General features: G+C 31.5%; 1 protein-coding gene and 1 long non-coding RNA gene across 6 annotated transcripts; one reads left to right on the top strand and one right to left on the bottom strand.

The window, feature by feature from the left end:
- Nucleotides 1–1,185: 1,185 nt before the first annotated feature.
- LOC148192996 (uncharacterized) lies at nt 1,186–4,117 on the bottom strand. 5 transcript variants are annotated; one of them, XR_015782259.1, is made up of 5 exons: nt 3,794–4,117; nt 3,545–3,580; nt 3,058–3,412; nt 1,588–2,769; nt 1,186–1,420 (listed from the first exon to the last, which is right to left on the bottom strand). It is a non-coding gene; the product is annotated as an uncharacterized LOC148192996 (long non-coding RNA). The 5 variants fall into 5 exon arrangements; XR_015782257.1 differs by having other exon boundaries at nt 1,186–2,509; nt 2,634–2,769; XR_015782258.1 differs by having other exon boundaries at nt 1,186–2,769; nt 3,058–3,148; nt 3,221–3,412.
- Nucleotides 4,118–4,784: 667 nt separating this feature from the next.
- On the top strand, nt 4,785–6,456 carry LOC148192995 (protein IWS1 homolog 1-like). The gene is made up of 6 exons (XM_088099333.1): nt 4,785–4,823; nt 4,922–5,142; nt 5,406–5,529; nt 5,619–5,675; nt 5,787–5,897; nt 6,430–6,456. Exons 1-6 carry the CDS (start codon nt 4,785–4,787, stop codon nt 6,454–6,456), a joined length of 579 nt encoding a protein of 192 aa, XP_087955459.1.
- Nucleotides 6,457–23,228: the final 16,772 nt, after the last annotated feature.

The raw sequence follows: 23,228 nt of genomic DNA, 5'->3' as shown, positions 1-23,228 counted from the left end.
AGAAATAAAATAATAGAAAAGATGATAGTAATGAAATCAGAAATGAAGAGAAATATAAGAAGAAAATGAGGTTGAATTTCAAATATCTAATATATAATTTAAAAACATTCCTCAAAGAATATAATATTAATTAAACATTGAATCCAACTTTTTAAATAAAAATGTTGTCCCAAAAAACACATATATTTAGGCTGCAAATATTGTACTACGATTTAAAATCTATATTCAATTTTAAAGACCTAAAATTAAGAAGGAGTACAAAAAAAATGTAGATTTAAATATGTATTTGAATTCAGCAAATAAATTTAAATATATATAAGTATATATAACTTAAATATATATTTAAACTTTAAAAATGTTTTTAAACTAATTACATTAATTTTTATAATTCTGAGTCAAATTGATATTAAAAAAAACTAGAAAATCAGAGTAACAATTAAAATAAACTGAGTAGTTAAAAGTCTTTTTAACTTTAATTTAACTAATTAAACAAGATATTTATTTACTATCATCTTATATTTTCAAAATTGTCTTATATTTAGTATAATATACGATTTAATATATTTTAAAATTGTTTATTAATAAACGATATTATATATATATATATATATATAATTTTTTTATGGATTTTTCTATTAACAATAAATGAAAAAAAGAGAATGACATATCTATACAATTTAATTTTTTTGCATTTGTATACGACTAATATATTTTAATCACTACAAAAATATAGAATTTTAGTAGGGGTTATTTTTAACATTACTGGGGGTTTTAACCCCCAGAAAATACAATTCCCGCGGTTGTAAGAACCCCTGGGAAAAGCTGCGTCGGTAAATAATTACCGGCGGTTTTTTTCAAAATCGCCGGGAATAGCAGAGGTTTTGCGAAAACCGCCGGGAATGGCAGGGGTTTTCTGAAAACCGCCGGGAATGGCAGGAGTTTTCCGAAAACCGCCGGGAATGGCAGGGGTTTTCCGAAAACCGCCGGAAATAACAGGAGTTTTAAGGAAAACGCCGAAAATATCAGGAATTTTACGAAAACCGCCGAGAATGACAAGAGTTTTGCGGTTACAAGGATTCCAAAACCACCAAAAATGCATGTCATATTGGTTAATTCTTTTTATATTATTTAGTTTATTATGATAAAAAAAGCTATAATAAACAAAAACACATAATAAAATAATTTGAAATGTAAATATTAGATAAAATAAACTATAAAATGTTTTGATACAAGTAATTGTTCAATATAAATAATAACATTTTTCAAATATACATTAAGAGAAACATGTTCACTAAATGCAAAATGTTCATCTGGAAGCTTATGCACTTCTGCCATGTTCTGCCATGTTCTTTAGTATCACTGTGACCATATAGAAGTTTCTCAAATGTCAACTTCTCCAAAGACAAAGCTAGCTCCATGGCTGAATCAAGTCAACATAACAAAAATGGAAAAGCAAGTTAGAATATTGGACTGATCATAAGACCATTATAAATAAAAACGTGTAACATTATTTTGTGAAGATGCAAACAAAAAACATGATCAAGAAACTTAAAACAAAAGTTTCAGTAACAAAAACAGGAAACTCACCATATAAGGCATCCCCTTTTTTTTGGAGGCTCAAATTCTAAGGGAGGACTTGAAATGGGATGCAGCACCATTCGTCCACCATGAATGTTCAATAAGAGTTATGTTTGTCATCATTAAGTCTAAGCTATAAAGTCTAGCTTTGTATTTTGTGCTTGCACTACAGATATTATTATACTTTTATCTCCCAAAGTATAATAAGTGTCTACAAAATGGCCTAAACACTCCTTATGTAGATTCAGGAGGCGTGTAGGAAGAGAAGAAAGCCAAACACGCCTCCTCTTATAAATGTGGCCAAATACAAGGAAGTCTTATACACAATCAAGTAATTAATTACATGAAAGCTATTATTTCTATTATTTAACAGTTTTCTAACTTGTAGAACTCTTCCTTTGCCTTATTTTCTTTAAGTTTAAATATTTCCTTTCTATCCATGACCACACCAAGAAGAAACCAATAATGCACTAATGTTTCTTCTAGATCCACGTAGAAAGGGCTAGAAGGTCCCAGAATCCGATTTGGATTCACCAGTATCAAACAGCGAAGAAAGAACTCAAGAATCAGTGATGAAGAATTTTGTACAGCAGTAGCAGAGCACCCTAGGAAAGGAGCTCTATCGTCATAAAAAAATTAAATCGGGAAGGAGAAACTTTCAGAAAATGAGAACCTTTTTTCTGAGATGAAAATAAAGCACTAATGAAAGATGGAAAGGTTTTCTCGCATTGCGAATTAGATCTTGAAACAGCTACCATTCAATTGAATTGACAGTAGAGCGAATGAGAGACATACCAGAAATGAACCAAACAACTAAATCAGTTATCACTTTTACAGTTCGCAACAGCTAATAAAACAGTACATTCCTCTTATCTGTTGGATTCTTCCCTTGGAACTTCTGAGGTTTGAATGGCATTCGGCAAGTGGAGAGCTTCAAATTTCAAAGGAATTGTGCAAAGACGTTATATATGTTTATTTACCATGATGCAAGAATAGTTAATAAAAATGAAAACAAAATTAAGTACTAAATAGAAATATTATAGAAGCACACTTACCACAAATAGAAATATTATAGAAGCACACTTACAATAACTGAAATGTCAAATAAGTCATTATTCTGGAATATTTCAAAGGACATCCTACCCAGAATCAATTGCAGAAGTTTGAAAGATAATTCCATCAAATGTGAACCTGCAAATTTGGAGCATATGTTTATAATTCCCATGTTAGTAGATGTGTTATATACACACTAAAAATGTGGTTTTTACAAATAAGAACTAGTTTTAAACTCGTGCCTAATTATTCTGGACCAATATCTTGTTAATATCAGTTACAGAACTCAAACACAGATACATGAATAGTACAACCTTGTTTACCAATACATTCCATCCTAACTGTTGTACATATTGTGTTAGTGTATTAACCTAATACACAAAATTAAAATACACTAACTGCCAATGGTTTCACTCAGTCCCTTACTTTCCAGTACGATGCAAAGCACTCATTTGAGAAGCTAATATCTTGATGCCTTCAGATTCACAAAATCTCATGATTCCATTTCCAGAAGCAGCTGACACCAAGTACAAAAACTCATAGCTATCTTCTCTTAAAGAATAGCAATAACATAATTGAGTTTAGTTACCTATTACCAGAAGGAGGTACATAGCAAACAAGGCCAGCTCCTTTAAGCTTTGGGAACAAAACTTCTGTTTACAGGATCAAGCTCAAATGAATTAGCACAATGAGCCAAAAATGAAAAATTGGTAAGGACAATGCACCAATGCCTGAAGTTATCACCCAACTCATCTGCCTTCAATATTGACCTCTTCAAAGACTACGAAAACAGAAGCAAATAAGTCAAGAAAATATCACTATGAACTAAAAAGTACATAAATATAAAATGAAGTTAGCAAGTTACAATCTCATCATGTCAAGAATGACAGAGAACTGAGCAAGGTGAACTCACCGGTATCTTTCAAGAATATCCAAATTTATTCTGCAACTATTCAAGGGAAAAACATATAAAGTAAGAATATATGTAAATGACCAGCTAAAGCAAATAAAATAAGAAGCAATGAAAAATTACCTTCACAGAGAAATCATTAATATCTAACAACGACAATTTTGATTCAAAGTAATGAGCCAAGCAAACACCACCAAACCACCGTATGCATCTTTAAAGTTAGTAATATCTAACAAAACTTAACAAGCTTACATATTAAAACACCGTCGAGGAGGTAAACCAAGTGTCGAGGAGGCCGTAAAGAAGGAGGTGGCTCAGTCAACGACTGATTCCACCTTGTGCGACTCACTCGCAAACTCCTCAAAAACACCAATCGTAAGATCGACGAGCTCTAGGTTTTTTGAATTAGGGATTTGAAACAGGAAAAGAGAAGGAAATTAGGGATTGTGAAGTGACGAAGGACTGTGAAGATGGAAACGTGAATGTGAAGTAGTGGAGAAGAAGGAGAGAAGCCAAAAGATGAAGAAAAGAAAACAGTGGCGCAGCAAACGAGGAAAAATTAAGGTTTGTGAAATATGTGAGTGTCTACTGGATGTATGCGAAAAAATCGCCAAAAATTAAGTTAAAAAATTTAAATAGAAAACGTAATTACGGTTATGTTCACTAAATCATTGAAAAAAAAATTAAAAGGAGAAATTAAAATTTAGGGACGGTTATGTTTTACAACCGCACGAAATTAGAGGCAGTTTTGAAAACCGCGGAAAAAAAAACCCCTACTATAATTAAGTATTTTTGTAGTGAATTTATCTATTAGAACATGATATTGATATCTTTTCAATATAATCTTATATTTACAAATATAATATTTTCAAAATTACCTTATCTTTCTAATCTTTTAAAATTGTCCTATCCTATCGCACAAATATTTTAATATTAATAAAAAAATTAATATCGTTTTTAAAATCATCTTATTTATTTAAACATGAATATTTAAATATTGTGATATTGATAATATTAATATTTTCTCAAAATTATTATACCATATTAATTAAGCTTAAAACTTACATTTTATTTTGATTTAGTATGATTATTTAAAGATATTTACAATATTATTATCTAAATATTTTATGTTTCAAAATCCTATATAATGAGGTATGAGGCATAGAAAAGTTTCACTTCAATAAAAAATTCTTTCACTTCAATCAGCTGCATATTAAATTTTTGTTCATACATTAATTCACGCATGGAGATGAAGAATATGATTACTAAGAGAAATTATGAGGTAATTTATCCTTGATTTGATTTGGAGTTGATTTTAGGATTAATGCTTCTTTTAAAGGTTGTTCTTATGCATTTTTGTATGTTAAATGAAATTTCTAGGCAGAACAAGACCAAAAGCATAAAGAAATTAAGGATCTTTTCCAAATAGGAAGAAAAAGGAAAAGAAATGAGAGAAACCCTGCTGAAAAAACTTTACCAGTCGTGAACATCATGATTGAGTTTGATGTTGCTCTTCAGGAGGATGCTGATCTTAACAGACAGAGAAAACCTGTCATTAATAAGCTTAAAAACTTGTGTCTTTTTCACGACGTTCTTTTAGAGTATGTGATTAATTAATCTTTAATTTTTAATTTTTAATTTTTAGTATGTAGTTTATAGTTTATTACGGATCCTTGAGCGTGTAAAATACTCTCTTTACAAAAATATTTATGATTTATATAAATACAGTCAATATGAAAATTATAAACGTAGGTTTGAGTTGTTTCCTAATAAAAAGACTTAGCGATTAAATCGTACTTTCTAATATGTTTATTGAAGTGAGTAGAAATAATTCTAATAATTTTTTTCGCCAATTATTTTGCAGGAAACAACAAGAGTTTTTAGACCATGGATTGCTAACTGTATTAAAGAATTGGCTTGAACCACTTCCCGATGGAAGCTTGCCAAATCTAACTATACGCACAAAAATTTTGAAGATTTTGAATGATGTATATTGCATTTGTAGCAGTATAATATTTTAGGTTATTATTTTTGTCAAGATTATTTAGAATCTCATTTTACATTTTTGGTGTTGCAGATAGACCTAGAGCACCATGATAGAAGGGAACATCTAAAGAATAGTGGCATTGGAAATGTATGATTTGTCTAATCATTTGAGTAATTTGTTTTCTTCATAGAGCCTAAAAGATTCGCTCAATTATTTGTAACCTATATTCATAATTTGAACATTTTCTTGTGTTAACAGGCAGTCTTGTTTTTATCACAATCCGATGAAGAAATTAATGTAAACAGAAAACTAGCCAATGAACTAATTTACAAGTGGGTAAGTAATACAATATTTAATTTTTACTATATCGTATACTTTATGTATATATGTTTTTTTATTTATTTATTCTATTTATTAAAAATGAAAAATTCTGGATGCCCTAACTTTTTTTGCATAATTAATCTCTTTCTTTTATTTATTTGTTTCTTTCTTTACAAGAGAAGTTATGTTTATGTAAATCTTATCTCTTACTTGCAGTGTCGATCCTTATATCATAAACAAAATACAATTTCGTTTAAAAGATCAGAAATGAGAACGGAAGTGAAGAGTGCTTTTTCAATTCAGCAACGGATAAATAAAAAATTGAAGAAGTTGAAGACATCTAAAAAGCAGCAGTTTCAAGATGCAAAACCCAGGATAAATAACACTTAATATTGTTATCATATTAAAAATATTTTTTATATTAATGATCTTGTAACAAATTTTAAAAGTTAAATACATGAATGATGACAAAATATATTCAAATGATTTATTTTGGTTTCTATTATTTTTAATTTTTCAAAAATACGTCTACACATCAATATTAAGATTTTTGTGATTGAAACATTTGTCTTGAAAACAGAATCGTGATATACAGTGGAAGAAATAAAATAATAGAAAAGATGATAGTAATGAAATCAGAAATGAAGAGAAATATAAGAAGAAAATGAGGTTGAATTTCAATATCTAATATATAATTTAAAAACATTCCTCAAAGAATATAATATTAATTAAACCTTGAATCGTGCAAAAACAGCGTATAACATCACGCGTTTGACGTTCAACCACTGAATAGCTAACATTAAAAATGACCGGTAGTATTTTTGTAAATAATTGCATTTATTAGACGTCGTATTTTTGTAAATAATTTCATTTATTATATGTCGTTTAAAATTGTAATTTGACGTCAATTTGTTATAACTGGTAAATTTTGCGAAAATGCTTGGCACGAAGATGGAAATGTATTTACGTATGACATCGAATTCCCTAGAATTAGACGTCAAAAGGATATAAAACGTCGAATGTCCTAGCGTTAGACGTTAAAAGGTTAGTGAATTGAATAAAAATTTGAGTGGGAGATTGAAAATTCATTCACTTTATCTTAACGCGTGGTACCTCTTCTCTGCTCAAACTTTTCTAGAACGAAGACGATCATCACATGTAATTTTTCTTTCATTTGTTACAAATGCATGTTAGTTAAGTACTTTAGGTATGATTTTCGTTTGTTTTGACCAATTATTTTCGTATTCTTGTCCTTCATAGGCGCATTCGGTTTTCTCTCTCACTGGTGACAACACTTTATTTCGACGAACCCACCTTTTGAAGGTTAGTTTTCGTTTTCGTTTTGAAGAACTTATTTGTTGAACTTGTTGTTTTTTGGGTTAAATATGTTTTTAGTCCCTAAACTATTGGTCGTTTCTGGTTTTCGTCCCTCTTCCAAAGTAAGGTACAATTTGGTCCTCATTCTTTAGAAAAACGTTCGTTTTAGTCCTCAAAATTTTGTTTTTAGTCCTCGTTTTAGTCCTCAAAACGTTCGTTTTTTCGACTAAAACGAACAGTTTTTAAAGATTGAGGACTAAATTGTACCTTACTTTGGAAGAGGGACGAAAACCAGAAATGGTCAATAGTTTAAGGACTAAAAACATATTTAACCCTTGTTTTTTTGTTGAACCTGTTTGTTGTTGTTGTTTGATTGAACTTGTTTGTTGTTGTTGTTTGATTGAACTTGTTTGTTATTAGTTATTGTTGTTTTTTATTGTTGTTTGTTATTGATGATATACTACACGTTCATACACTAGTGCAGTCGAGAGAAACGACAACGGTTATTTTCGCCTATAGGCAGCAGTTCCGCAACCGAGACATATACAAACGAGACAAAAAGGGGTAGGCTTTTTGCCTCGGTTGTGAACCGAGGAAAAAAGAAGTAGGATTTTGCCTCGGTTCACCGGTAACTAAAGCAGTACAATTTTTTTTATATTTTTTTTTCGAAGAACTTTTCACCTCGGTTCCTATTGAACCGAGGCAGTATATCCCAATAAAAATTAAGAACAAGAAAGACATTCAGTATACCATTAATAGGTGTCAATAACAAGAAAGACATTCACATAATGTTTTTATCTTGGGAAATCGTGACACAATACCTATATCTAAACAAATCATGAAAATAACAACTAAACACCAACCAAGAAGGAGTCTCTCACTACAAAAATTTACAATTTTACTGGGGGTTATTTTTTTCGTTTCCGGCGGTTTTAACCCCCGAAAAATACGTTACCCGCAGTTAGAAAAACCGTTGGAAAAGTTGTGTCGCTAAGTAATTTCCGGCGGTTTTAATGCGGGGGTTTTGTGCAAACCGCCGGTATTAGCGGGGGTTCTGTGAAAACCGCCAATATTAGCGGGGGTTCTGTGAAAATCGCCGGTATTAGTGGGGGTTTTGTGAAAACCGCCGGTATTATTAGGAGTTTTTCAAAACCGCCGGTATTAGTCGGGGTTTTCCTAAAACCGCCGGGAATATGCAATTCAGATTTTTTTTCTATTATTTCTAATTTTGATAAAAACTCTTTAATATATCAATCAAATAATTTGAAAAATTAAAATTGAATATTATAAAATAAATAGTAAACATGTTTTAATACAACAAATTGTTCAAATAATGATTTACATTTATACCTAATTACACCTTCTAATAAACTAACATATAAACTAATAAAGTCCTCTTTAAAACCTACGATACAATAGGAACCTCACATAATTACTTAAAAATTCCCATTAAAATGCTCTAAAGTGTAAAATCCAGCAGAGTTGTTGAGTGAGCCCTTTTATTATGATTGACATTATCTCTTTTTCTCCTTTGATGACCCACTAGTATCCTTGTAGGTAACCTTAAAACAATATAAACAAATATTAAGCATCAAAATTTAGTACCCTAAAACATTGTACGTAATCAAGAAAACAAATGCCCAGTGAAAAATCAAACCTTGCACCGAAAGCTCCAACTTCTCGTTATTTGTTTCGGCATCCTCAAAGTTTCACTCGAAGGATCATTCCCTCATCCAATTATTGATGGGAAGCAACACTGGAATTAGTTTTCTTTTGAAATCGAGGACTATAATACTTAACAATCAAATATGTTTAGACAATAACCATAATATTATATTATCATCCAAAAAATCATAATATTATAATATCAAATATGTTTAGACAATAACCTTGAATTTTAATTTCCAGCAAAGCCATCTTAGATATCCATCATGTCAAAACATTCATCAGGTTTCAACTGTGGAGGTGTGTGGCCGGAACCCTGAAATTATTAAAGTAAAAAAATAATAGAACAAAGAACTAAAATATTTACATAAACATCATTCTCAATGCATGATTGTAATGATTTTGGAAGAAAGAGTTTCACCATTCAAACCACATTGTAGAGTTCATTAATCGTAATAATCAACAAAGTGCTTATTGCTGAAATTATGGGTAAAAGTCTACAGTATTGCAATGCTAACTAATTATTATAAAAGAAAACCACTATCAGCTCTATCATCTCACCTTGCAAACATGAAGTGCAGTTTGAACATATATCATCATTTTCCCAGAAACCACATTGGAATTGTGCATAAGTCTAATGGTGGAAAAGAAATAAACATCATTGCATAAACACAGAAAGGAAACAGTAATTGGAGAACATCTTTCATTTAATTAAAACATGAAGATTACCGAACAGTTTATGGGTGGCACTTTGATATCAGTTTTAATATTATTTCTAAAGTTACACTACTTATTATTTTTTAAGTTTATATTTCTATTAATGTGTTTATTGTGAGTAGAAAAAAAAAGAATAGAAAATATTGTAAATATTTATTTATCACTTAATAGAGGAAGTAATTTTGAAAGTAGATATATATTAGAAAAGTATTTCTTCTATCTTTTTATCTATCTCAATTTTGGAAAAAAATGTTCTAATTATATCAGTTTCTTTAGAAGTTCAATAACATATTTATTATTGTTTTTATTATGCCCATTAGTTCTTATAATAATTTAGAAGAAATAACTCACTACATGATAGGATGTGAGGTTTATTATATTACACATCAAATTAAGTTTTGCACTAAAAAAGTGGTTACTATTAGCATATAATTTGGTAAGGATTTAAAATTTATTCTTTCCTTGAAAATTTTTCTTTCATCATAATCGTTACATCAACTAAGTGTTTTCTTTTTATATATTTAATAAAAAAATTTCTAAAGTAATCAGATCTTATCATCCAACAACAAATAAGTATATAAATCATGCCAACTATACTTTTTCATTAGCTTCCATGCTTGCTTTCTACCTTCCAACCAAATACAAAAACAACATTCTCCCTAACCCTTTACTCATCTTTACCTAAATGAAACTACAAAATTCTGAATCAGCAAGACTTTTAGCAAATTTAAGTATCAAATAGCAATACTTTTTGGTGCATAATTTTAAGTCAAGATGAAGGGAGCCTACGATAATAACGTTGTAACATACCACTTCTATTTTGCCCAGAGCATTTTCCAGCTTTCCATTTAGTCGTTGATTTTTTGCTGTCAAAGCTTCAATCTGCATATATAAGACAATAAGCAAATTAATAAATATTACCATCCTTAATCTACTTGGTTCCTCATAATTTACACCTTCTTTTACTTCAATTCTCTCAATAAAAGTAAGCAATTGATTTTTGTTATTCATTCCTGCTTCTTGAAATCTCATGAGTTGTACTTAATGGTAGGATTCAGCTACAAAACAAGAAAGAAAGTGTTGACCAAGTCCTATTGATGGATGCTGCAACGAAAACAATGATTGTGTGTGAAGCTTTTAAGGAGCCGATGCACAGAACAATTTTGTCAGTACTATTTCTCAATCGAAAGCATGGTGTGTGAATGTCAGCCAAATTAGAAAATATCAATCTACTGCCTTGAACTTTTGAAACTTATTATTTACTCATCTTCAGAATGGAAGTTGTGCATCATCATCAGGTGCAAGAGTGAAATCAGAGCAACCTGACTCTTAAAGCTCCATGTTGTGTATATTCTGCTTGTCTTCTCTCTTGAGCCCATATAATATTAGCAGCTTTTATGAGAAGGGGTAACGAATGAGCGATGAGATTGTAGAATGCCGCCACAGTCCTCTTGTACTTTGTGTATGTTAGGAATTAAATGCAGAATGTAGGTCTCTGATTTTCCTTTCCTAGTTCAGCTTGGTTTTGATCTTCATAGTTCGAATACTCATTGTTTTTCAGCAGTGTTTTTGTCAACATTAACCAACTAAATCAATAACAGAAGTTGTAAATTGATCAAAAATATCTCAATATATCTAACAGTTTAAACAACTATCAAACTAAGTTCAATCATCTATTTGCAATTTAAAACAACGTCAATTTCAGGGTTAAATACATTTCCCATACCAAATATTTTCTTGCAGTAATCTATATCATGGAAATCTTAGCTAGCTTCACCCAAACCCTATTTTGTTTACCTGAGAAAGTAGTGGATCATGAATATATTGTTTCTCAACTTCACCGTATATTGGTATCTGTTGATGAACCTTGCTAGAATGCTCTGATAGAAACATTTTTTTCCCAAATCACCACCAATCAGACCCATTTGATTCATCAACCACATGTTCCTCCCACTCACAGGCACCAATCCCCAACCAATCAGCTTCCCAACACCCTTGGAACTCAAAACCCCTTTCGCAACCCTAATCCTCGCAACCCTAAAGGGAACCAATTCTCCCTGGGAAGCCAGCACATTTCTCCTTAGCCACGACGAAACAATCCGCCATCTCCGCCTTTCAGTTTGATAAAAATCGCCTTCAGCAGAGTCCTCGACGCCACCGCCTCCACCTTTCCGTCTCGACTTCGCTGCCTCGACCTCGCCGCCTCGACCTTGCCACCTCAACCTCGACGCTCAACCCAAGCAGGGGAAGACACTCCACGAACACGAAGCAGGGGAAGATTGTGGTGCGGGGAAAGGGTTTGGGGGAAAATTTGATGAATGCAGCTGGAAGAGATGCTCCACGAACAAGAAGCAAGGAAGATTGTGGTGCGGGGACGGGGTTTGGGGAAAATTTTAATGAAGGCAGCGGGGAAGGAGGGAGAAAATTAGGGCACATTTAGGGAATTAAAAGGAAATAAGGTGCGGGATAATAATTTTAAGAGACTACCGGCGGTTTCATTAAATAACCGCCGGAAACATTCGGGGTTTTTAAAACCCCCGCAAAATAACCTCTCCTAAAATTAAATATTTTTGTAGTGTCTTATAGACTAAACAATATCAACTGCATTAAACAAAACATTGTTAAACATAGAAACCTGAACAAACACTGAAAGCTTTTGAAAACATTAAAGTTGACAGGAAATAAGACATACATGTTGTACAAACTTCTATTCTATCTTATGCAGGACAGTTGCTACAAACATTCATCTACCTCATCTTATAAGAATAAAAATGAACGTTGGAAAGAAGAAGATTAAAGAAGAACTAATTAGTTTATCAAAAGCCGTTCAAATAAGAAGTCAAACATGCTTTTGATAAAAGCTTTGAAAACCACGTCTACTCTGACAAAAGACTCCATCCTATGATAGACATCTACACCAATGGCCAGAAAAGAACATATCTCAAGACAAGCTTCGTCAAACGGTCATATTATCATATCTCAAGACAAGCTTTGTCAAACGGTCATATTATCAGATCTTAAGACAAGCATCGTTATAACGACTATATCCTCAAGGTGTATAAATAGACGACAAGAAGAAGATGATGATGATGAAGAAGAGATGAATATGAAGACATATCATCATCATTTGAGCAAGGAAATCTCTTCGAGCTATTAAAGCAAAACTCCTTTAATCAAGGAAAAAAAGAGAGAAGAGATCAAGAAAAGAAAGACACTCTCAAGCTTCATTAAAACATCCACTTGAGGAAAGAAGAGAGTAATCGAGTGAAACACTGAGAAATTCTCTCAAGCCTTATTGTAATATCTACTTACCTCTGTAAGGAAAGAGAAGAGAGAAAATAAAAGTCAAGCAATACTCCTAAGCTTCATTGTATTATTTCCTTACTTTTGTAAGATGAGAGAAAAGAGTGAGGAGAGAAACACCTGCAAGTGTTTAGACTACGCTGTATAATATTTCTGGAGAGAATCAAAACACTTGCAACTTAGCTCTAGAGAGTTAAGGAAATCTAGGCAGTGTATCGGGTGATCATGGAATTGTCTAGTACACGAGTGGTACGAATACTCAAACTGGTCTAGGGTAACTGGAGGTTATTCACTGATCAAGGATACCAAGAGTGGTGAAGAATATTGCACAACCAAGAGTGAGTGAAACTCAACTAGCCAGTATTAGTTTATACAAGGAGCGTCTAGGGATACAAGAAGTGGTGGGAATACTCATCTAGTCTAGGGTAACAAGAGGATATTCGTTGAATGAGGATACCAAGAGTGGTGTGAATACTCATCTAGTCAAGGGTAATTAACAACTACTTTTTGACTGAGAAACCAGGACTGGTGAGAATACTCAACTAGTTTAGGGTAACGGAAGGTTATTCATTGATAAGGAATACCATAAGTGGTAAAGAATACTTCACAACTAGGAGTGGGTAATACTCAATTAAACGATGTATCACAAGCGATATTGCAAACGTCTAGGGATACTAGGAGTGGTGAATACTACACAATCAGGAGTGAGTCAAACTCAACTAATGAGAAGTAAGAACGGTTACTTAATAAAAATTGTTTCTTTTAAAAACCTTTTCAAAATCTTTGAACCTTTCTTGAAATGCAAGAAAATAAAATATGTAAGGAAATAAAAAGAGTGAAAGGATATAAAGTCAACACCACAGATTATACTACGTCGGCCTCAATGCTACATCTAGTCTACTTTCAATCAACCTAAGATTGAAAGTTTTCCACTATATTGATCGAGTTCTACAACAAGAAATACAGAGACACCCTCTCAATGTACTCTCCTCTCTAACTCCAAATCTACTATAGTAAACACACAGAAAGAACAATCCTCTTTCTGCAACCCCTTTAAGATACCACATTCAAAGTAACCAGAACTCCACAAGTTCTCTTCCTGGCCAACAGCAACAGGGAACCACAATCACAGATGATTTCAAACAGTTTTGATCTTCCAGTAGAATACCTCACAATGCAGATTGATCAGACTTTGAAAGTACAACAACTCTTCAAGAATCCTTGATTTGATTTCTTTCCAAACGAAATTCTTCTTGATTCTTGGAGAGCAGACCCTTCTGCAATTAAGCACTTAACAAACTTTATCAGATATGAAAGTTATGATTCAAAAAGTTGTTTAATGCAAAGAGCTATACGTTTATTTATAGATATGTAGTACTAACGCAATTTAATCGATTACGTTATTAATGTAATTAGTTAAGCAATTAACATTGTTATAACAGAATTACATATAACGCATTTAACACATTAAGCATATCATGTAATCGATTAAGCAATGAATTGAAGTCATAGAATTTAACAATATGACCGTTAAGGTAGTTATGACTTAATAAGAAAACAATTTTCAATTAATGCGCATTTTAACAGATTAAGAAAAGAGTGTAATCGGTTAAGTATAATACTTAAAAAATTTGAAAACTTTTTCAATCCAAAACTCATCAATGCACACAGTACACAAGTATAGGCAAATGCACGAGTTTTAATCGATTATACATATAATGTAATCGGTTAAAACTTGCAGTTTTGCCAATGTTAAGCAAATACTGATATCTGATTAATGTAACAAATTACATAAACACTTTAATCAATTAATTCATACAGATATGTAATGTGCAAAGAGTTTTATCAATCTTAATCAATGAATATGCATGTCACAGATATAATCACATGTATAAGCATAGTGAATAACATAACATATAGTTCAAGCACAATTACAATTATAAACAACAGCTTTGTTATATGTGTGCATGAAACTATAAAAACATTTCTATTGTTGTCATCATCAAAAACATATATTGGATATATGGGTTTAACTTTCACATAACACCCCCTATCAACAATCTCCCCCTTTTTTGATGATGCACAATCACAAACTATTTTTCGAGTTACTTCTTCCCCTTTGGGCATTAGAAACAAAAGCAATAAAAGTAACAAGAAAATAAAGTGCATTTCGAAGAAATAAGCGATACATCAAGAAGTTCTTACAAACCATTGTAGAATAAGATGCACTCCCTATCATAATGCAGTGTAGCACTTTCAATCAGTTTGAGCAATAATTTAATACCAGAATCAAAGCTCAAAAGATTATATAAACACAATATAACAGTATAATCAATGTATCAGAGTATGAATATCAAAGTGTATAATGAGTTCAAGATAATGTATCAAGTAGTAATAAATTTAATAATTTGTATCAGAGTAAAACAATGCTTGACGTAATTATGCTATCGTATGCAATTTTCAAAAAACTCAATATTGTTATGCGGCAGATATGAAGAACAGAGTATAATGAATCCATGATATCTTTTCATACAATAGCATAATGAATATATTAGTATAAATGATTCTGCAACATAAAGTGCACTTTTAAAAAATGATGCATTTGTAATGACTTTCAAAACAATTTTGAATAGTATGCAACATTTAATCTATAAAATATGTTTTAGATGAATAAGAAAACATTTATAGCATGTTTAGCATATATAAATCAGCAGAAATGAGTATAAAACCATGTACACGATTTTTAATCGATTTCACTAAGAAGATAACCGATTAACTCTGTTGAATAACTGTCAATCAATTACAAACAAGTGTTATGATCATTTCAACCTGTCAAGTTCTGTAATAGACCTGCAAACCACAACTTTCTCAACATTGTTGAGTGTTAGCTAGTCCAGTAATACACAGTAGTTGTGATGCAATTTGAAATATCAAATAAGTATGAATATGCAATAAAGTATATGATGATAAAATAGATTGCATTCATCTATCAGATTCATTCAACCATATTCTTTCAATCAATCAATCATTCATTTAAGCAATCAGAATAGGATATGAACAAAAATATAATATTTCATTCATCCCAGAAATATGAAAGTAACAAAGTTCAAATGATTAAGGCTTGTAAGAATAGTTATGGCTCATTTCTCTTACCAAGAAGGGAGTGAATTGGTATTCAATAAAAACACTTTCTTCTTAAATCTTTTTGGAAACTTTAGATGATCTTTAAAGTGCACAGTAAAATTATGAAAATAAATGTAGTAAAGAGTGCACAAACACAATCTTTTTATCCTAGTTTGACCTCAATCCCTACATTTAGTCTCTTTCAATCAACCTTAGATTGAAAGACTTTCCACTATAAAGATTTGCGTTTTTACAATAAGGCTTTACAGAGACCAACTCTCAAATGTAAATCTCCTCTCTAACTCACCAATCTAAAATAGCACAAACACACCCTATAGAAGAACAATCCTCTTCACTGTAGTAACCCTTTGAGACCCTTCTCAAAGTACCAAGAACCTCATGTTCTTCTTCCTGGCAACACGCACATGGAAACTACAATCTCTTGATTGCAAAATAAAGTCTAATCAGGAAAGAATACACCTTAATTGTGTAGAGGTTGATCAGCCAACAAACGTTCAATGCTATCCTTCAAGAATCCTTCAAAATTTTCAAATCTCTTGCGTCTTGATTCTTCGAGAACTTGTGTGTCTGTAATAACTCTTTCTGAACTCACTAAATCATCAAAAGTTGTTAGCGTAAACAGATATGCGTCAATATATAGATTTCTTTATGTCTAACGCTATTAATCGATTACAAAACTAATGTAATCGGTTACACTTATAACATAATTATATCAGAATTACATTACAACATATTTAACTGATTAAGTAAATAATGTAATCGATTGCATGTTAACAGTAAGTCAAAACATTTTAAAATATGACTGTTATTACAGTTAGGACTTAGCTTGGAAACAATTTTCAAAGTATACCAGACTTAACTGATTAAGTAAACAGTGTAATCGGTTAAGTTATACACTTAGTCAATTTTGAAAACTTTTTCTTCTCAAAAACACATCACTGCACATTTCAAATAGGTATTTGCAAACGCACGAGTTTTAATCAATTTTACAATTAATGTAATCGATTGAAACTTGTGTAGTTTGCCATAGTTTTAAGCATAAGCTATCTTACGAACTTAATTGATTACATAACTACTGTAATCGATTACTTCATACATATTTGCTCAGTGCAAATGGTTTTAACATATGACAACATGAGAATGAATACAACAGATGTAAACATGTGTATGACCATAATGAGTATGTAGACCAATCAGTTCAGTAACATATGTATAAAACATAAAGACACATTTTTTTTGTTGTCCTGGTAACATATATGTGTTGTCATCATCAAAAACCAAACACGTGAGGGATTGGGTTTAGCATTCACATTGCTCCCCCTATCCACAAGGCCTTATGGCCAAATGTACAGTAATCCACAAAGGAGATAAACCAAAACAGTATCAAATTAGAACAAGTCCCTAATTAAAATATCTTCGTCAGTTTCATTTGGGACACTTTCCTCCTCATTCTCATTATCCTTTTCATTCTCCTCATTGTCATCATATGAATCCTCAATCTATAGCTTTCCTTTGATCGCAACAACATCTTTGTTAATCTTGTCAAAATTGAGATTTGTAGAGGATAGACAGAGAATGCATTTGTCTAATCATGTGCTTTTCAAATTTGGATTTAGGTCTAAAAGGTGCAGATGATAAACCAACAGGAGCTTCATCTTCATTATCCAGAATCTCATCTTTAAAATTTTAATCATCTGGTCCATGTTGAAGGCCCATTTGAAAATTTGAAAATTTAAAAAGCCTAGTAATCAATCATAATCGATTCCCTTAATTATCTAACCGATTAAATTCACTGATCACTTAAAGATAGTCAAACACAGTAAACAATGACAAACCTTAATCGATTATATTAGTTCCTTAATCGATTAAAATTCGCAAAAATAGATTTTCAACAAATTTCACCACAACCAAGCATAGATCAATCATACACATCAATATGAATGTCATAGATAATGAATGATGTATGATAAACAAAATTAAAACCATGTTACCACATGTAGTCCCCAAGAAGTAATGATTTTTCTTTTGATCCTTCCTTTAGTCGTAGTCTGCCACCAGTTCTGTTTATTTACCTGCAAAATATGGTTTGGTAGTAGGTACCCAAATGAACTTGGGACCTTTCATGTTAGTAACAATAGTTGGTTTCTTGGGAATCAATTGAAACATTCCCTTTGGAACACAACTTTCTTGTAATAACAGGATTTAATAGTGTGACCAATAGTATTACAATAGAAACAAGTAACAATAGAAGGTTTACATAAATCAGTAAATTTCTTTGAGTTAATTCTTTCACTTTTAGCACTGTAACCTATTCCTTGCTTATTGATTAACCTTCTTTGACGTCCTAGAACAACTTCTAAATTAGATTTACCAAGAGTAAATTTAGAAAGCGTGCTAGACAAGTATTCTATCTTCTCTAAATGAGAAGGACAATCTGTACAGTCTTTCTCAACAATTTTAACATTAGATTTAACACTTTCAACTGACTGTAAAGCATCATTAAGATCATTTTTCAAGCATGCATTTTCTTCAACAAGGTTATTAATTTTGTAATCAAAATCCCTTTTCTAACTATTTAATCAATTAACCTTGTATTGGAGTTTTATGGCTTCTACGTGTAGTTCTTGAAAGACATCCAGTAGTTGATCATATCTAACTTGAATGGTTCATCATCGAAACTTCTTTCACTGCTTCCAGAATTTACTAATCCAGCCATAAGACACAAATTTGTCTCTTCCTCTAGACTTTGATCATCTTCATCGCTAGAAGAGCATCCTAAGTCACATTCCTCCCAAGCAATGTAAGCTTTCATATACTTGTTCTTCCTTCTGTTTTGATAAGATCTTTCATCATTCTTCTGCTTCAGCTTCAAGATAGGGCATTCTGATTTAATATGGCCTTCTTTGCCACATTCATAACAAGTAGGAGTAGCAGCTTTGCTCCTTCTTTTGCTTCTTTTGGCATTACTTGCAAATTCAGATACATTGTTTCTGGATTTCATAAATGTGGAGAATTTCTTTACCATCATATTCAATACTTATTTTCCTGGTAAATCTCCATTTGAATCTACATCAGTATTATGCTTTGTTGGAGCGTTCTTGCTAGAAATCTTGAGGGCAATGGAATGCTTCTGTTCAGTTCCTTCTTCTTCCCTCATTCTTCCCAATTCCAACTCATGTTCCCTAAGCTTACCAAACAATGTTTCCATATTCATAGTGGTCAAATGTCTGGATTCAGAAATGATAGTCACCTTTGGTTGCCAACTTTTATTCAAGCTTTTAAAAATCCTGATGCTAATCTCCTACTTATCAAATGTCTTGCCGAGAGCCACAAGGTGGTTAACAATGTGTGTGAACCTCTTCCGAACATCATAGATGTTTTCTCCTGAATTCATTCGGAACATTTCATATTCTTGGACAAGAGAGTTCTTCTTGGCCCTTTTGACTTCATCAGTCCCACCATGAGTGACTTCAAGAACATTCCACATCTCCTTTGCACTTGTGCATTTAGATATCCTGAAAACTCATCAATTGTTAGAGCAGATGAAATAACATTTTTAGCTTTAACATCTTAATGAGCCCTTTTGCTTTCTTTAAGATTCAACTCTAATAAGTACTTTGACACAGTTTTGCCATCAACAATCTTTGTAAGCTCATAATGACCATTTGTCACAACATCCCAAACACCTTTATCCACTCATTCCAAGAAAATTTTCATCTTGATTTTCCAAAAAGGATAGTTTTCTCCTGCAAACATAGGAGGTCTATTTGTGGAAGCACCTTCTCCAAAATTTTGAGAAACAGAGGTGATGAGTGCATATTTATGCCCATATTTATGTTTTAAAATTCAAATTTTTGAAGAGATTCTTGTGCTTAAATGATTGATTTAAAGTGAATTTGTGACAATTGAATTTATTGGGTTTGAGAGTTAAAGATGCTTAAAATGCGATTCTTAGTTGCATAAATTATTTTGGATGTTCTAGTTTATTTGTGCAGCTGAAGTTGGAATTTTATTCATTTAAAGCAAGAAATTGAATGGTCAAAGTAGGTCCAATCTGGTCAACTCAGGGATCCTATGCAATTTTGAAAAGAAAGAAATGGCTAAAGTGCAATTAGAGGAAAATTCTGGACTTCTGTGTAATTTTAAATAAAATAAAAAAGGGTTCAAATGTAATTTTAAGAAGGTTTATTTTAAAAGATATTTTGGAGAAAATATATCATAAGATATTTTATTTGATATTGTTAAATAATTACCTTATTTAACTATATCAATAAAAATCAAAAGATAATATTTGTCAAATCTTTTTGAATCTAGAAAAGATATTATCAAATATTCTCAAAAACTGATCAAATCTGTTGAATATTTGAAAGATATTATATATAAGATAAAAGATCTTATTAACAGAAGATTCAGAGTCTAAGCCCAATCAAGCCTATATAAAGAGACCCAAGGGAGACATAACTCATTCATTCTCAGACTCCTCCACTGGAAGTCATCATCCACCACTCCTCTCATTTTATTTCATCATGTATTCTACTCCATTCATGGGGGGCTAAGCTTCTAGGGCTATTCTACTGTAATTTCATCATGGATTATGAGGTTAAGTTGAATTAATGCAATTGTTTCTTTTGATTATTGATTTGAGTTGCTCTCTTTCTATGTCTTTTATCTCTCAATCATATTAAAAGCAATGATTTTTGCATCATAATGTGTTTGAATCTACATGCATATTAATCATATGAGTTTAAGGGTTTCTAGGTTTGGTTGAGAATCTACTTTGATTAAATTTAGAAACTTTCATATGATTAAACGGATTTTTACTAGCAATTGAGAATGTGGTTGGTGGTAATAATTTCAACTATAATTAATTGAGAATTTACTTTGATTAATTAGCTTTTAATTTGGTTAGGAAATTTTAGAATAAACATGATTAAACACAATAGAATTTGATTGAGAATGTTCTTTGGTTGAATTCATTGTGAATAATCTAGAAAGGTCTTGCATTTGATTGAGAATCTACTTTGGTTAAATGCATGATCGCCCTCAAATTAATTAAGAATGTACTTTAATTAATTTGAAACTTGAACAATAATCAATTGAACAATTATCTGTGGATAACCGATGATGAATCTATCTTGGAAAAACAGTGGAATTAGCCTATTTCATCATAATTGTTTCTAAGTTTCCTATTTGTTCTTCAAACATTCTTCAAACACTAATTTCATTAGCATAGTTTCTCACTTTTATTCTTGAGCATTGCATTGCATTCTTAAGATTCAAATATTGAGAAGCAATTCCGAATTCGTTGAGAGACGACTCAGGGTTACTTTAACCCTATCTACTTTCTTGACTACTCACTTGGCAATACTGAAGTTTCCTTGAAAAGTAGTATTAATTTGATATCTTCAACGACAGCGTATCAAGAGGCCACCAAGATCAAAATAATCGATTACACTGAAAACTTAATCGATTAGAATTTGAGTAAAATTCAAATTCCCAGCTCTAGTGCCAAATGTAGAAACAAATTGACCAAGTTTCTCAACCAAGAGGGGGGATGAATTGGTTTTGTTTAATAAAAATTGTTCTTTTAAAAACATTTTCAAAATCTTTGAACCTTTCTTGAAATACAAACAAATAAAGAATGTAAGGAAATAAAAAGAGTGAAAGGATAGAAAGATCAACACCACAGATTATACTGGTTCAGCATCAATGCCTACATCCAGTCTACTTTCAATCATCCTGAGATTGAAAGTTTTCCACTATATAGATCGAGTTCTACAACAAGAAACACAAAGACACCCTCTCAATGTACTCTCCTCTCTAACTCCAAATCTACTATGGTAAACACAAAGAAAGAACAATCCTCTTTCCACAACCCCTTTGAGATACCACACTCAAAGTAACCAGAACTTCACAAGTTCTCTTCCTGGCTAGTAGCAACAGGGAACCATAATCACAGATGATTCCGAACGATTATGATCTTCCAATAGAACACCTCATAGTACAGATTGATCAAACTTTTAAAGTACAACAACTCTTCAAGAATCCTTGATTTGAATTCTTTCCAAATGAAATTCTTCTTGATTCTTGGAGAACAGACGCTCCTGCAATTAAGCACTTAACAAAATTTATCAGATATGAAAATTATGATTCAAAAAGTTGTTTAATGCAAATAGCTATGCGTCTATTTATAGATATGACAGTACTGACGCAATTTAATCGATTATGTTGTTAATGTAATCGTTTAAGCAATTAACACTTTTATAACAGAATTACATATAACGCATTTAACAGATTAAGCATAACATGTAATCGATTAAGCAATGAATGCAAGTCATAGCATCTAAAATTATGATGGTTAAGGTAGTTATGACTTAATAAGAAAAAAAAAATCAATTAATGCGCATTTTAACCGATTAAGAAAAGAGTGTAATCAGTTAAGTATAATACTTAAACACATTTGAAAACTTTTTTAATCCAAAACTCATCAATGTACATGGTAAACAAGTATAGGCAAAGACACGAGTTTTAATCGATTATACATGTAATGTAATTGGTTAAAACTTGCAGTTTTGTCATTGTTAAACAAATACTGATATAATCACATGTATAAGGACCATTAATATGTATCACATATAGTTCAAGCACAGTTACAAATATAAACAATAGCTTTGTTATATGTGTGCAAGAAACTATAAAAACATTTTTTGTTGTTGTCATAATCAAAAACATATATGGGATATATGGGTTTAACTTTCACATAGCTCCCCCTATCAACAAATAGGACTAGGAACACTAGAAGTGGTTTAAAACACTCAATTGTACTTCATTGAACATTTAATGAAACTCTCTGAGTTAACTTAAAGTAGAACTGGATGTGGCTATAAAAAGTGAACTAATATAAAAAAAATTGTGTTAGTCCTCTCTGTAAACAATTATCTCTTGATGAAGACAATCCTTCTAGATGCTTAAGTTAGCATTAAATCTTTAGTTAGCGTTTACATCCTTAATATGTTACTACTTATACATCTATTGGAGAATAATGAGCTAGTTCTGTAAAGGATCTTCATGGAATTACTTTTATAGTTAAAGTTCAGCTAACTCATGAGTGTTACGTACATCATGCTTAGCCCGTCGAAAATGAAAAAGGGTTATGAAAACACTATTCAACCCCCCTTCTAGTGTTTTCTCGTAACTTTATATATCCATTTTGTAATTATTGATAATCATATA

This window comes from Vigna umbellata, chromosome 9 (assembly GCF_029865625.1).
Source record: "Vigna umbellata cultivar VRB3 chromosome 9, Vumbellata_1.0, whole genome shotgun sequence".
NCBI classification, from domain to species: domain Eukaryota; kingdom Viridiplantae; phylum Streptophyta; class Magnoliopsida; order Fabales; family Fabaceae; genus Vigna; species Vigna umbellata.
The sequence above is the reverse complement of the archived record's forward strand: the minus strand, read 5'-3'. Positions and strand labels throughout refer to the sequence as shown.